This window comes from Rhipicephalus sanguineus, chromosome 2 (assembly GCF_013339695.2).
Source record: "Rhipicephalus sanguineus isolate Rsan-2018 chromosome 2, BIME_Rsan_1.4, whole genome shotgun sequence".
Taxonomy (NCBI): domain Eukaryota; kingdom Metazoa; phylum Arthropoda; class Arachnida; order Ixodida; family Ixodidae; genus Rhipicephalus; species Rhipicephalus sanguineus.
This window is the reverse complement of record NC_051177.1, coordinates 98,627,107-98,644,190: the sequence shown is the minus strand read 5'-3', so window position 1 is coordinate 98,644,190 and position 17,084 is coordinate 98,627,107. Positions and strand designations below refer to the sequence as shown.

Genomic DNA, 17,084 nt, shown 5'->3' with positions numbered 1-17,084 from the left:
GTGTGTCGTTACACACGCACGCACGCGCACGCAGACACACGCGCGCTCCATTTTTGGAGCTGTTTACAAGTTTGTGTGTGTTTTTAGCGGCGATGGGTGCACTATCCCGGCTTTTTTCGATGCATGGCGTCGCGCAAAAAACGTAGTTTGATAGCCTCGCCAATGCGCCAACAAATCGCCAAATGGGCTCAGTTTCGTCGTAACACCTGCCGAACAAAATGCGTTAAGGAGACTCCTTTCACCACATGTCATTTATGTAGAGTTTTTTCCCGATGCACTTGCAAGTAACATCGTGGCGCTGTTTGCCGTCGTGCAAAGAAGAAAAAACGGTGTACCGACAATATCCATTGCGGTTACTTACGCAGGAAACCAAAATTAAGGCATAATAAAGTTCTGTCCACTTTCTATTTACGAAGACCATCCCGAGAAATTAGCCGCAGCTGTTAAACATATGAACTCGTCTGCGACGCCGGCTTATCGGTTATGTGTAGGGCTCCGTGTTTTCGGATAAATCCTAAAAAAATTCGATAAACACTCGCCGGTAAATTTTTCCTTGCGCTTACCCCATCCCTGACCACCCTTTGGGCGCAAAAGTACCGCGGCCCGTGTGGTACATCGTGCCCATTTTGCGACGCCCCAATCCATGACGTAACTGTCACACACCTATTGTGGACTTGCACGGGTCTACAATTAAGCCGTCGTCGTCACTTCCGTGCAACAGGCCTCAGGCCTGGCTGACCACCCGACCTTGACCGCTGGATTCGTGGACCTCGCCACCGCTCATTACTTGACTTCATACATGAAGCAAATTTGTATGTGTATTTTGGTATCAATAATTATTATGCCTAAGGACAGACTTTAAAAAAAAGAGCATTTTCAACGGTCAAAGGGCATTTTCAAGCTAAGAATCATGAATCAAAAGGAGCCCACGTCCATCAGCGGCAGCAACTTCGTGAAATATGCTTGCCTCTATTACGACAAGCTTTAAGGTTGCAATGCGAACAAACGTAGGTGTTTTGTATTTAAGTATTCGTGCTTGTATATATGTACCTTCCGGACATCTAAAATTCACTTAGTGTTCGCATGTTATCGTGTTCAGATATCATTTCATCTAAAATTTCGGAGTATTGAGAATAATAATAGTGATAATAATAGGTCGTCTATTTTTCCTGAAAAACATAAGAGAGGTTGGGAGAAAAAGCTGAAAAGCGGCTTGATCAGCTTTTGCTTCCCACCCACCCCCCTGAAAGTACACATTGACGGGTTTACAGCAGTGCACATCAACAGCCTTATAACAGGGCAAATGAACAGGAAGAGAGAAAAAAAATGAAGGAATGGAGAAACAGGAATATCAGCAACTATGCAGCGCATTTTCATTGGAAATAAAATTAATAGAAACACATTGCAACGACTTCTAGTCCAAAGTTAAACACCGAAATTCCGGATGAAGAATTGGGGACTTACGAGAAATAAACCCCGACAAACGCCGAATTTCCGCCAATAAAATAAACTCCGAACAGCACCCTCCGAATTTCAAGACAAATTAACTCCGAAAGCACGGAGCCCTATAGTTCTGTGGCAAAAATTCAGCGGTTTGTGCTTTGTCAAAAGATTTGTCAAAACTGTGTCGTCGTGACGTCCCGCGCAATATTTTTTGACATAAGCCTTGTGTGGAGTCATTGGAAGCATGTTTAATTCAGAGCACAACAATCCGGCAGATCCCACGCACTGTGGGAATCGATGTAATGCGAAGCAGCCAGCAAAGAGCTGCATACATTGCCTTGTCTGTCTTTGAGCCAAATGAAATCATTCATGCCATGACATCTAGTTCACCATATATCGCATGTTTGCCATGCATGCATGCATGCATAATCTGGTATATACCATGCCAATGAAACGTATATTCTGGTATATACAATGCATGACCTGTCATTTATGTTCATCACGCACTCGTGTCATGCCATACCAATTTTGGTATATATCCATTTAACAAAACGGCCGGAAGCACACCATGACAGTGTCATGTAATTCAAACCGTACATGATAAGCATAACATGATTCGCATGTTAAGACATGTAATTTATCTTCATCATGTAGTCACACCGCGCAGTACCAATTTTGGTGTATATTGTCACGTGGTCGTGACGTCGACGAAGACAGCAGTCGGCGTTTGCAGGATGAAACTGTTTATTTGGCCGAACTTGTGTCCGGAAAATGAGAACTAGAACTACAGCAATACACGCTGTACAATGATAGCGGCGAACAGGGCGTCGTCCGTCGATCAACTGACAAGCGGTCAAGTGCGTCGGTTTTTATACAGGTGCTATGGAACTTTCCAGCGATATCGCTGGTGGCGGCGTTATCTCTCGATAAAACTGGAACATTCGCGTGCGGCGCGAAATCTTAACAAAACGATCTACTACAATCGAGAAGTCTCTCGAACACTGCTTCGCGGGCAGCGTCGAGCGTTGATAATCGCCCTTGCTGGTCAAACCCAAAAACATCAAAATAGGACAAGAAGTGGGCGTGGCAATATTAAACGAGCGAAGTGGCCGCGAGTGCACCATGATTATGGCATGTAAATCATGCCATACATGACATGCATATCCAGGCTTTCGCGTTGCCACCTGTGACTTATGTTCATCATACAGTCACATCGCTCAATATCAATTTTGGTGTATGTCAAACTAGCGAAACGGCCGCGAACGTACCATGAGCGTGGCATATAAATCATGACATACATAACATGCATGTCGTAGTTTTCATGTTACCACCTGTTATTCACGTTGGTCATACAGTCGCGTCGCGCAACATCAATTTTGGTCTATATCAAGCTAGCGAAACGGCCGCGAATGCACCATGAGCGTGGCACGTATATCAGGTCGTACATGACTTGCATGTTATGATTTTTATGTTACCACCTCTCATTTACGTTCGTCATACAGTCGCGTCGCGCAATGCCAATTTTGGTGCATATTAATCTAGCGAAACGGCCACGAGTGCGCCATGAGCATGGCATGTAAATAATGTCGTACATTTCATGCATGTCAGGACTCTCACGTTACCACCTCTCATTTGCGTTCTTCATACAGTCGCGCCGTGCAATACCAATTCTGGTGTATATCAAGCTAGCGAAGCGGCCGCGAATGCATCATGAGCGTCGCATGTAAATCATGACATAGATGTCATGGTTTTCATGTTACCAACTGTTATTCGTGTTCTTCATACAGTCACATCACGCAATACCAATTTTGGTGTATATCAATGTAGCGAAACGGCCACGAGCGCACCATGAGCGTGGCATGTATATCATGTCGTACAAGACTTGCGTGTCATGATTTTCATGCTGCTACCTGTTATTCATGTTCTTCATACAGTCACATCGCACAATACCAACTTAGGTGTATATCAATTTAGCGAAACGGCCGCGAGTGCGCCATAAGCGTGGTATGTAAACCGTGGCGTACATGGCATGCATGTCATGATTTTCATGTCACCACGTGTCAGTTATGCTCGTCATACAGAAATGTCTCGTCATACCAGTTTTTGTATATATCCATTCATTTAAATGGCCGCGAGCGCCCCGACACCATGTCATGTAAATCATGCTGCACATCACATGCGTATCATGATTTGCACGTTAGGACATGTCATTATGTTCGTCAAGAACTCTTGTCACGCCATACCAATTTTGGTATATATGAAATTAACAGAACGGCCGCAAGAGCCCCAAGGCCGCGGAATTTAAATCATGCTGTTCATGGCACGCATGTCATGATTTTCATGTTATGACCTGTCATTTATGTTCGTAATAAGGTCATGTTATGTCATACCAATTTTGGTATACATCCGATTAACGAAACGGCTAGGAGAGCACAAAGTCGTAGGCGGATAGATAGATAGATAGATAGATAGATAGATAGATAGATAGATAGATAGATAGATAGATAGATAGATAGATAGATAGATAGATAGATAGATAGATAGATAGATAGATAGATAGATAGATACTCTCAAAGTCGCAGAAATTCGCTAAGAAATGCTTCGCATTTAATACGTAAGCGGTGTAGATACCTTTCTAATATGCGGAGAATTCATCATGATTGAAAAATCTGGAAGCAACTAAAGGTGTGCCTACGTTAATTAATGCAGCAGCGAATGAACGCACGATTCCGGCTATACTTTTCCTAGTTGTATGCGGCTGCGATGATACACGCAACACAAGTGCATTGGGCACTGCTGTTTTGGCTGCGATACGCATTAAGACGTTTCCATGTCTGTCAGACTCTATAAGCAAACTGCAAGCGTGAAATCTTTCGAGTCTGTTTACGGGCTGTAGGGCTTCACGATCTCTACTTCAGCGTATAGGCAGAGCCGCGACCCGCGGTTGCATATCTGCTTATGGAGAACCTGACAGATATGCAGCAGCCTTGGCCACGGTATGTAGTAATTGTTTAATACGTCATCGCAGCTGTACCACCGAATAAAGTGTCACCGAGATCGCCCTTCACGTTTGAATGACTAACTGATCCAGCAAATTTGCTTATTTGCGAGTATTTACCGCAACTGTTATGCACCTGTTCGTAATTTTGCTCCGCGCATTTACATACCGCAGCAAAGAGCGTTTTGCGGGTCTAGGAGGTATGTTCTTGCATTAGTTAACAAATTAAAACGTATGCGTGTGACCTAGACTACAGCAACATCGATGACATCTCGCGAATCAGTCGCACTCGTGGCGTAAAGATACCTGAGGTTATCAGAGGTAGAGTTGCACGTCAACATAGCTTTGATATGTTCATTACAGAGTCCTTGTTGGGGCCACGAAAACGTCCTCTGTCGCTGCTGTCCATTGTAAACACAAGGGAGGCGCCCCGATGCGCGGTGCTCGGAGGCAGCTTTGCAGCTGCTGTGCCGGTTGTCACGTAATCATACAGGGCGGTAGCGAGCTTTGGGCTGGGCGGAGCCTACGCGCCGCGTCGTCGCTACAAGCGCCTCAGTATGTCACGGCGCCTACCGTTGTTTAGAAACATGATTTAGGTCAATACACAATTCATGACATGTCTGACATATCAATTTTGGTATATAACCAGGTAACAAACTGGCCAGAAGTGCACAAAGGCAGTGTAATGTAAACCATATCATGATTTTCGTGTTAGGACCTGTCATTTATGTTCGTCGTGCGGTCGCGTCGCGCAATACCAATTTTGGTGTACATCAACTTAGCCAACCGGCCGCAAGCACGCCATGGCGTGGCAAGTAAATCATGCCGTACATGACTTGCATGTAATGGGGGGGGGGGGGGGTAGGCTTCATTATTAGTTTAGTGTAATGTTAGTGCTAATCAGTTTGTGGGCACTGTGGTAGACCGTGGTTGGTTCCGCGACCATTTTCAGCAATACGAATTTGTTCCTTTCTTCGTGCATTGTATTCACGCTGTTCTTCTGGTGTCTAATTTTTTTGGTCCACCCATGGCAGCCTTAGAATGAATTGAATGAGTTGCTGGATGGGTCTGCCATTTATATATGAAAGCGGGAAACATACGCTGTAGAATGAAGGGCCGTTTGATGTGCAAAGCAGCTTCAAAGTCCCTCTGCATGGAAGTTCGCCGCCTGGGAATTCTTTGCTGTTTTAGTTCGTCGGTAAGCATTTTACAGCAAAAGCTGTTATGAGATCACAACAAGGGCCGTTTTTGGCGCCGTAGTTGCCCGTCGCCGCCGCTGGTGTCCGTAACCACTATCACGCGAAATAAAAAAAAGAAATAAGAAAAAAAAGCGATCCAGGATAGAACGATGTTCGAACCTGGGCCCTCTGCGTGGGAGCCCAGTATTCTACCTCAGAGCCATGCCGATGCATCAAAATGCTTTGCAAGAAAGCCCTATACAGGCTCCATGTCGGGAACGAAAAACATTAACTTGTGTAATGTAGTGTGGTAGAAGAGTAAAATAACAACCAGGTGTCACACAACGTGAATTCTGTAACCAGGCGTCGCACATTGCGAATTGCGCAAAGAGTGGGTTCATGTACAACAGGATCTGCCATAATTCTTCATCGTCATCAGTCACAGCATCAAGAAAGTGCACATAATGTCTTACAGATGTTTAGTGGGTACCACGGTTCTCCGCAGAATGACGAAAAATTAGATAGTGGCTGCTTCCCTACTTCACAAAAATTATGATGATTTAGAGCGTAGTGGGTTCCACGCAAGTGCACTTCTGTTGGTTGCCAGGGCAGCCCATAAGGCTCCCATGATCCAATTCCTCAGGGTCTCAATAAAGTTAATTCTTCCTCTCTCTCTCTTTCTCACGTTAACGTATGTTATAAAGCGTCGTGGGAGAGTTAAATAACGACGGGGCGTAACACAGTGCGAATTACGTAACTAGTGGGTCGTTTAAAGCTTCGAACCCATTGCAAAGGGCTCAGCCATAATTCTTCATCGTCATCAACCGTCGCATCAACGAACTGCACATAATGTCTTACAGGTCGTACCTCGCTTCTCCGCAGAATGACGAATAATGTCGTGGTGGGTGCTTCCCAAATTCCCAAAAATTTTGATTTGGGGCGTAGTGGGTGCGTTGCTAATGTACTTGTATTGCGTGTCACTTTCCTTCGTCCTGTCTTTGCGCTGTTTCTCAAGTTTTAAGTTGTATTAGTAGTCACACGAGAGTTTATAACGGGCTCTAGAAGTGCCGCTCTTCTAGCTTTCGCTGTGACTGTGCTGCGCTTTCTGCGCAGGCTTGGCGTTTTTTGGTACCCACCTTGCACACTCTTTGTGCTATCCAAGCTTTTAAGTTACAATCGTGCAAATTGTAGTGCGGCCGACAAGAGGAAATTCATCCGACAGACCACTAACTGTCCGTCGTCGATCTAATCGCAATTCCCGGCCCACTTGTTGGACAGTCTCAGTGGTCTGGATTCTGGGTTTCCACTCCACTCTTCGTCGTGCACATTTATGCTGCCATTTGTGATGTGTGGACACCATTTTCCGACCTTTTCTTTCGACCATTCCTTCCGACCTTTCCTTCCGACATTTCCTCCCGACCTTTCCTTCAGTAATCACTTTAGGCCCATAAACTAGGCACAACACCAAATAAATCTGAGAAGCTGATGATCCTTTTGCATGCAGACATCGAATTACAGCTCGCACTTAACAAGAGGTGGGAGCAACGATTTTCGCCGGCATTTTCGTTTGAATTCCCCGACGAACAGATGACTGCTGAGCCGAACAATAACTACAGTACCTTTGCGAAGAATTAAAAGATTGCGCTGCACAAATAAATCTTTGTTCTGACGTGTAAATCTTTAAATATTAGCAAACGGCTCTTACTTTTTTAGTAACCCTCGTAGATACGCAGTCAAATGAAACGCAAGGTACATTTTTGAGAGAATTTCAGCACAACTTCAATTTTGAATGTCAGCATAAGGCCTGCAAGCTGCATTGACACATCTTTCTTTTTGAAAATGCTGCCTCAAACATTGCACCGGCATACTATTATGATAAGTGGCGGCTGAAAGTAATCGCAGATCTGAGTAAACAACGTTCACTGAAATCTCGTTAAATGAAGTGTGAAGCATCACAGCCTTCGATTTGTCAGCAATTTTGTCCACTGAAGTGCGAGCTAAAACACTGCATTTAAACTATCATTTATTTAACCATGCATTGTTGTGAACAATAGAGGCTGCATGCATGATGTTTTTATATACCACAATCGTACATTTCGGGCTGATTAACGATAATAGAGAGGTTTGGGAGCTTGCATGTGTTTATATATGCCCACAGAGTTGCGCCCTTATATAAACAAGTCTGCTTTGGTATATATGGTAATGGTATAATAATAACTAGCACTTATTGTTGCAAACTTAAGGTGCATGCAAAACTTGTACAAGTTTTACACGAGTGCACCATGCACTGACTCGCGTACCTTAATACTTTATTTCTTGCGATTTCACTGCAAAAAAAAAAAAACAAAAGTAAGGCTTGATACTATCGTGCTGTATATAATAATTGGGCCACCTTTCTGTACGACTTGACATATGTGACATTCCTTATATATTTTCAGTAACAGGCGCTATATATTTGTTGTTCACCCGATATATGGTAGCACCTCGCCATATATGGATTTACTTGATGTTATACATGGTGCGGTCATGCCGTATATGGCTGCATTTGATTTCATATATGGACTAGTCGCGCCATATATGGCCCTGTTTACATAAATATATGGTAAACAGCGTGTTGTGGTGTATAACAGGCTTTTAGATCATAAAGCTTGGCTAAAAGGACAGCCATGCTCTAACCTATCGTTGCACTGTAGAGAATGCGGCTGCGCACCCTTGTTTGCTGACACGACAGTGCAATCTAGGTTTAAAGATACGGTAGCACGGGCAAATTGAAGAATCATATCTCATTAACAAAGCGCGTGATTCATGTGTCGTGACAGCGTCGGTCACGTTACTTTCCACAGAGCGTCACTTTCCACAGAGCTTCCTGGAAGGGCGTCATTGAATTTATCTTTGTCTGCTCATAGTGTTTTAACACGAAAGTGTTTTATGCGGAGGTCCACCAAGACTTCACTGACGTCATTTCCGTCACAGAAATGACGATGGAAAAAAGCAAATGAACAGCTGACAAATAAAAACTAGAACAATTTTCGTCGACGCGGATGACCTGGGAGTCGAACCGACGACCTCTCGGTCCGTGGCGTTAATTCCCGGACACTCTAGCCACTGCGCTACCGACACACATGCACGAGGCTTCACAAACGCGGCTTATATTTGTCACATTATCTCCGCGAGACAGACGCCAGAGGCAACGGGGATGTGTTGCCAGAGGATATACCTAAAGCCCCTCTACCTTCGGAAAAGTACAGCTTTCTCTCCTACACCCCTTCTTCCTTTCCACGCCTCCAATAGGGCGGCTGCGGCCACGTGGTAACGCGCGCCCTTTTTTCTTGGTATTTCGTTTCATCCGCATGTCGGAGCCATGTAGTAAGCTTCAACGTGCCATGTGCTGTGTGTTCGCGGCATGCGAAGTGCACGAAGTGTGAAGTGCACGCGTGCGTCTCACTCATTTTGTCGCGATGCCGGGTTGCTGTGCGTTTGTCTGCCATAACCGTTGGGCGCGTTAATTCATTCTGGAATATATTTGAGCGCAAACGGACGAGACACAAGAAGAGAAGACGACTGCATGAGCGCTCCGAAACTGTGACTTTTTTTTTTACTCTTGACCGGTGTCTTGCTTTGTTCTGCGACCTATGTGGTGGACTACTTCCTCAAATTGTCACGCGATATTTTGTGTATTTTTCATGCATCAAGACAGTCACTTGCTCGGCAAGTAACTTTTGTGGCTAGGAAGGGCCTCTAGCATTTCGCCTCAATCAAAATGGGACCGCCGCAGCCGGGACCGAACACGCGACCTTCGGGTCATCAGCTGAGCATCGAAACCGCTACATCGCGGCGGGCAGGCCGAGGAGAAGTAATGAATGTGAAATGTAATGAAGTTTCGATCGAGCACCTTCATGGCATTGCAGGCATTGCTGCAGTTATATACAATGGAGATAGTTTATCCGCACGGGAACTATTCCTTCCCAAACGGCGTGGCTTGACACCACATCATGCGTAAAGTGCAGTGCGCACGGGAAACGACGGACGAAAGAGAAGATGCAAACAGGACTAGCGTTGACTCTCAACTGCAATTTTATTGGAAAGGAAACAATATAAATATCTATAAAGATCACAAGCCATGTCTGAAAAACAACAACACCCAAAGAAAATAAAAATAAATAAAATTACAAAAAAGCAGTGGACAACCCGCACTTTCGATACAATCATTTTTTACAAGTGTTAGATAGTAAAATTCAATGTCACTCAAGGTGATCGACGGCCTCCTGACACACGACTCTCCTTTCCTTCTGATATGGAAAGCTTTGACGATTTCTCTGGTGACCTGCTGTCTGTGATGCGTTAGAATCATTGTGTCGTCAAAATGGGGGGAACAGCCGCACTCATGACAATGGTCAGCGAGGGTAGATGGTCGGTCTTCAGTAAGTGAATGTTTGTGCTCTTTTAATCTGATGCTGATACACCTTTCGCTCTGCCCAATGTAAATTTTACCACAAGACAGTTGTATTTCATACACAATTCCCACGACACATTCAACAAATTTGGACACATGCTTCACTCCGCATCTGCACCCCGTGCGCCAGTGCCTAGGCGTTTACTTATTTTTGCGCATTGACAAGATAGCTTTCTGGGTGAGGAGAACACATCTACACCATATCGCGTGGCAACATTCTCGATGTCATGCGCTAACTTATGAGCGTAAGGTATTACGGCAATTTTTTATCATTTTCCCGATTGTGCTTCTTTTTCTCTTTCTTCTTGCTTGACGTTCTTGAGATATTTGCGCATTTCATCGCAAACCAGAATGATGACATGATTGGGGTAGGATGCTTGTTGCAACCGCTTGATTTGCTCCTGAAAGCTTTTGGTCATGCCATGTTCGCATGAATTGCCCAAGGCCATCGTGCGCAACCTCCGCTCTCTTGTGCATAGTCTGGCTGTCTACCCCCGAAAAGGAAGCAGCGCATATCGAAGCTAGACGTATCAGTTGACGGGGAGTACGAGCGGCGACGGGTCCGTGCTTCGCTGTGCCAAGCTTTGTGTGACAGTGCAAAGTGCCCGGATTTTTTTTAGGGGCGAAGCTCCTCTTAGTCTAACCTTGTCCGGCGTAAGGCGTAACCGGCAGCATACTATCACCGATCCTTTGCAAACTGCCCACTACTTAGTCTTTGCAAACATCCCACTACGACCCATCACCGATCCACCACTTCACCGAATATAAAGCCGTTATAATGAAGGGGGAACGGAAGCCACGTCTAGCTACCACTTACGATTAATAAAATTTCTTGTATAAATATATACAGTGTTTGTCACGTCTTTGATGATGTATGGGCTATCGCTTTGATTACTGCTGGGCGAAACCACTGAAGATTTCACGGTGTAACCATGATTGCTTCAGGAGCTTCGCCCAAGCTCTTCATCATTCACCCGTGGATATGCTGTCAATTTTTTTCTAATTCAGGAAGTGTTGTGAAACACACAGAAAGCTGAATTAAGCGCTTCTGCTGTCGCGGACAAGTGATAATAACGGCGATTTGCTTCATTTCGCGTCAGCAAATTTATTTTTGGCTAGATCTAGGTTCAGTACTAACGATCATGTATGCGAAATAGGTGAGATATTATGAATCAGTGCATTAAGATAAGCAGTCATGGCACGAAACTTATCACACTGGTGGGATTCATGAGTGCAGACAACGGGAGTTCACGCTCTTCGTATGGCTGCCAGTTAGGCCAACGGGGTTAATTTAGGAACAAATCAATCTAATATTATCTTTCATCGCCCGCTTGGCAATGTCCCAGAGATGGCGATGAACTCTCCTAAAGACTGTATCTCTTTGTGAGGACGTGATCAGCACATGTCATCAGGTGTGAAGGTTCGAGAAAGGAATTTCAGTGCCAACATTCTACAATGCAAAGCTTTGTTCCGTAGCTTTCGAGAACGTTGTCAGGAATATCGACTGATGTGGGAGCAGCAATATGATTTCAATACTGAAGAAAGTTTGCTACATTAAACTTTGAGAAATACAATTCGCTGCCCCATATGTATCACGTGTATCACGCGTGTGTCGAGCTAGAATGTCATGAGACAAAAAAAAAGTTTCGCTACACTTGGCTGACATTTAGAAGATATGCTGCAGAATAGTGTTTACCTTTAAATATATTCAGAGAGAATTCTTCCATTAGTTGTCAGAGGTTATATAGAGAGTATAAATTCCTGCACGAGAGTGTGTTATCCTTGCTTATGATACAGGGTATGTCTGTGCTGAATGTATTTTCATGTTACGTAGCCAAGCTAATGTCTTAAGAACGCAAAAATGATTTCGATCTCTTTATTTCCTGTCGGATAAATATTATTCTACTGTAAAACAAGAGAAGAAGCGACTTGTCGGTCCATGATCTGCAGTTTTTCGTAATAGTTTTTATAAAAACAGCAGCCTAATACAGAATCATGCAGTTACTGCGATTAAGCCATCATCAACTTGGTAGTCCATAAATCCGAAATCAATCATATTTCCTTAGAAGTAACCGCAGCGCACGTCAAAGGAGTATTCTTGACAGTTTTCTGTCTTTGGGCATAATCTTAAGTAACGCGCTAGTTAAGAGAACGCAAGGACGAAGAAGGGAGACACACATCACGCGCTTGGTGCACGTCTCTCTTCTTCGTTCGTGTGTTCTGTTCAGTCACGTTGTTTAGGCGTATGCTTAGCGCATACGCACTAACTGAGTTTCCATTCTTTTGGTTATTGCTCGTAGAAAGGCATGGCAGCATCTTATTACATGGTAGACTGTACAAATTTTGCCAGCAATAAATGTACGTCTCTGCGCTATAGAGGCCATCGCTACTGAAGTGTGCCACTTATTACTAGTCCCACGTAGTAAGAGTAGCGCATTCACTGTGAAAGATGACTACGTGCGTTTATGCAGATCAGTTCATACGATTGCTAGATTAGCGCAGTAGGCTCGACAGCATTCAGGAATACTCGTGAAATTAAAATTTGTATTCGATATTTTGAAATCAGGTTAATAGGCTTCACTAGGCACGAGTTTAGCTCAAGAACGTTTGGGCAAGTCAAACTGCTAAAAATGTGCAATTGTAATAGCTTTATCACCGAGTCATGTACAAGGCTATCAAACTTGGGAAACGCACCAACATATTAATAACCATAAAAGCATAGCATCTGTTCAAGTCTGCATCAAAGAAAAGGAATTGCTAGTGCAAGTATTGAAAATTTTGATTTGCTAGTTGGTCCCAGCTCATGCCATGCGCATCGAAATGCGACACTCCAAAGAAAGAATGACTGAGGGGCAAGTATAAGGTGTAAAAATGCTCTATTCTACACCAAAGTCACTTACCATTCTTCTACTTATACCTAGGAACCTTCACGACGTCGCCCATCATTCCTGAATATGAGAATTACGATAAAATTATCCGTACTCCTTTTTCTGGTAAGTAAAGTAAACGGAAATTTTAAACTTTTAAATATCTGCAGCCAGTAAGTGTGCTTTTCTGAAAGAGCAGTATTTAGAATATTTTTTACGTACCTCGATATCTGCGAGGTGACGATTGTTTTAGATGGGCACCGGCTGCAGATTGCTCAGATTATTCCTTGCTCAGGCATGCCGCGCACTCATGCATACCGCACACTAGTCTCCATACATTGAACGTTCACGAAGTTCATTTGTGACACCTGTCGTTAAGCACACAACGCATACGGTACACGATTGCAGAAGAGCACTATAGAAGTTGTGTTGTGCAAGCCATCGCCACTCTACTTCGCTTTACGGGATAAACTGCACACTTTTGTTTTTATTCAGAGGCTGCTTAAAAGCAACCAAAAGCAACCAGAGGATGACCAATCTATGCGATTACTTGCATCACAGCTGTTTTCTGTGACTCGGCAGTGGCATGTTTATAGTTTACCAGTCTACTTGCGTTGCATATTAACCACCATCGCCTGTGCGTACGGTGAGAAGGGGGAAGTTACTCTAGTGTGCAGTTCTTGCGCTCCTTGAACAACACAATATTTGCATGCTCTTACTAAAATTTTCTGTGAGATTTCTTTAGTATTCGAGTGGAAATAAAAAAAAAAGCCTTGACATGTTGGGAAATTGAAAATGTTACCTTCGTTCATATCTGCTTATGAAACAAGTTATTCGGATGGCATAAGCTGTCGTGCACAATTTCAGGGTGATTTCTGGTGTATTTAATAACCATGGTTCGAGTGAAACACGAGCAGTGTTGCGCATATGATGGGACAAAAGAAAGAACACGTTGACACACACACAGAGCTCTGTGTGTGTCATTGTGTTCTTTCCTTTGTCCCGTCCTATGCGCAACAGTAGTCGTCTTAATGCAGAACCAGCAAGCACAACTGGAAACCGAGTGGAAGATTTTTCACTGAAATGGAGTAGGGCTAAAGTGTGTCCTAAACAAATTAAAGGCACTTATATTGTCATACCCCTTAAAGATACAAAAAAATTTCAATTACTTTTCAATTCAAGGAAGTTGTTTTGTAATCTTGCTCACTTTAATTTTGCAGGTTTTTGAGAGTGAAGGTAAGACAAACATCCTAAAGTTTATTACCAAAATATATTACTAAAATTTTTGTAAATATCATGGACCATCGTAGTAATGAAATTATCTCAATTCACCTAGGGTTTACAGTGGTTAAGATGAATTGGTCCTGCACATCTATGAGAGGGAATATACGCATCTTGTTGGCAAAGACACTTTGCGGGCGACTGTACTTTCAAAAGCATTTCTGACATTAGTCGTGTGAAAAACGAGCCATCCACGCGTAAGGCAATCACTTTATCAGAATAATCCCAACTACACCATAGTCGCTCACGCATATAATTATGCGTTCCAGCATAGTCAACAAAACCATGTCGCGATAGTCTCGGCCTTATGTCGGTTTCATTGTATATTGCTGCCTCAATTTTTTTTTGTTCGTCCGTGCTCACGTAAGTATAGGAGTATAGCCCTATAAACGGTTGCATCGGGCGAGGAGGACCGGTCTGGCAACCAGCGGCTACCTCCTTTCTGGCTCGTGCACGACGGCTGGGCTGTGTGTGCTGGTGCTAGAATGAGTGGCGTTGTCGAATGATTTTTGCGCGTTTTAGTTCGACTTGCGGATATTGTACTCTTTTATTGCGATGTCAGCCAGCGAAAGGTGAACGGAAAACCACTGGGCCGTTTTCAGTTGTTCTAACAACTTTAGCAAAAAGGAAACTACTGTCTGAATAAGTATGTGACGTGCATCATTAAACGCGGAGTGTTTGCGGTTGCGGACTCTTCAAGGTATATAGTTTATGTTACGTTACATGTTCTAAATCGGCAAGTGCAGCAATGTGTCCGGAATTCCCAGTGTTGCACGCACTCAAATGTAAATCGGATATGGCCAGATTTGCGAACAAACATAAGCGGTCAAGTACGGCCCTGTCCGGTTAAGTGCAAAGCATCTAAGTACCACACGAGTAGCCACCTGAGTTGTTTTCGCTTCGTTTTAAAATTATATTTTAATATGATGTGTTTGGTCTAACAATTAGCTTCGTAGCTCGGCTCAACACGGTGATCGCTGCAGTTGATATATACCGGTATTAGAGCGGACGAGAAATCCCTCACTTCGCAGCGGGGTAACCGGCATCATACATTTAATTTATTCTCCGTAGCAGCCTTGTAAAATCCGAACATTCACTGAACACTACAAGAAAAGGGTGTGGCACGATCTTTGTCGTGAGGTTACAACTTCCGTAAGACAGCGGTGTGTATCGTATGCGATGAGCCATATGAAAGCCGAATAGTAAAAAAAAAAGGAGTTCTGTCACTTCGTGTGTAGAACAACTACCACAGGAAGAAAAATTTTTACGTGGTTAAGAACTGTGTCCGACAAGTCGTGCAATATAGACAACATAGTTGATTCTCTTCTAAGTGCGATACAAAAACCACGTTGTTACGCTTGTCAAGTGTTTCTTGAACTGCCAGTTTTGCTGCTTAGCTTTGGGAACGACAGCAAGAATTTTGCAATAACAGTACATCTGGTAGATGAAGCTAAAAAAAAAAAAACGTGAATCACCTCCGATGCCGATCAAAGGCTCGAGCCCTGGCGCGCTTGGTGCCTCACCGGCAAAAGAAACTCTCTAACCATTTTCATCTTATCGCCGCCGAAATCCAAGCAAACATCACGACTCTTAAACGAAAAAGAAGCGCGCCGGCATTTCAGCAGCGTGCCGGCGTGTAAACATCATCATCATCTTTATGTACCAGCACATCCCTGTAAACATCTCTAACTTAGTCCACACCGGTGGGCGATAAACGAGCGAGTAATAAGCGGTCACTTAAAAAGTTGAGAAACAAGATAGGCAACTGTTTCCGAGCAACAAACACATGGGGTCCGCGCCACGAAATTGAGACTGCGTGCTCACGCACGACCGCATGTACAAGCGGTAGTCGGTACGACAGCATAAACACACCGTGAATGAAAAATACAAACGAAACAATTGCAGACCCAAGAAAAAAAATCATTGTATCCCCCGAGAGTGGCGGCACTTGCTTGCCCTGCTAGAACGAGTCGAAAATATTTGCGTGGTTTTCCAACAGATAGCGCCGAAAATATATGGCATCGACCACTTGCGAGACGTTCGCGCCGCCGTATATTAACATCACTGACCCTGTTGACCCTGAACGGATCAAACCAATTCAGGACGTCTCAAAGATTCATTTACTACGTAGACCGCATCAAAATTCAGCGCGCTAGAACGAAAAAAAACCGACTGCAACTGCAGCCGTATGTATACCTTCCATAGAAACACGGAGCTTCGCACATGCCAGTGGGTTGCCAGACCAGAGTTGGCGTTGCCCGCTAGGTAATATGGCGGCGCCCACAAAAAAAAGGTCTATATAAAAAGAAGTATGAGTAGAGCGCAACCTTCGAGCTCTACGGTACCATTAAATCCACACAACATTTTACAATTAACTCATATACGTATTCTGCTTCTGTTCTAAAGCTGCTTATAGCCTACTGTGTTCACTAGGAGTGGCGTGCAACTGAATCGCAGGGTGGTTTTTCTGCTCCATAACACCTGCGACCTTATGAAAAATCTGTTATAGAGTCACATTTCTTGACGTCATATTGCGTTATTGATTGGTTATTGATTTATTTGTTTACTCACTTATTTATTCCTTATTTACCCAATTGTTGGAGAAAGTCGTACAATGAAAATACACAGTGAACAAATAATTGGAAGAGCAGGACTATCAGCAATGTGGAAACGTGTAAAATATGTTATAAACTCATGCTGTGACATGTCTATCGCTCAACAAGGATACAGACGTACCGCGATAACTCAGTGACTGTGGCGTCGCGCAGCTAAGTGGAAGATCGGTTTTTGAGTGGGGCAGCAGCAACCGCATGAACTTTGTATCATGCGAAAACGTTTGCTTACTGCATACTGGGTGTACACGT

At 43.8% G+C, this 17,084-nt stretch overlaps 1 protein-coding gene across 2 annotated transcripts in view; it reads left to right on the top strand.

Annotated features, from left to right (window-relative positions):
- Window positions 1–12,993: 12,993 nt before the first annotated feature.
- The window catches only part of LOC119383451 (uncharacterized), an 83,198-nt gene continuing 79,107 nt past the window's right edge, over window positions 12,994–17,084 (top strand). The window contains exons 1-2 of one of the 2 annotated variants that reach the window (XM_037651583.2): window positions 12,994–13,065; window positions 14,160–14,175. In XM_037651583.2, the coding sequence (XP_037507511.1) occupies window positions 13,027–13,065; window positions 14,160–14,175 (55 nt within the window). In that variant the 5' untranslated portion in view covers window positions 12,994–13,026. Of the gene's footprint in view, window positions 13,066–14,159; window positions 14,176–14,953; window positions 15,006–17,084 lie in introns of those variants that run through there. The other variant, XM_049412515.1, reaches the window with a different exon arrangement.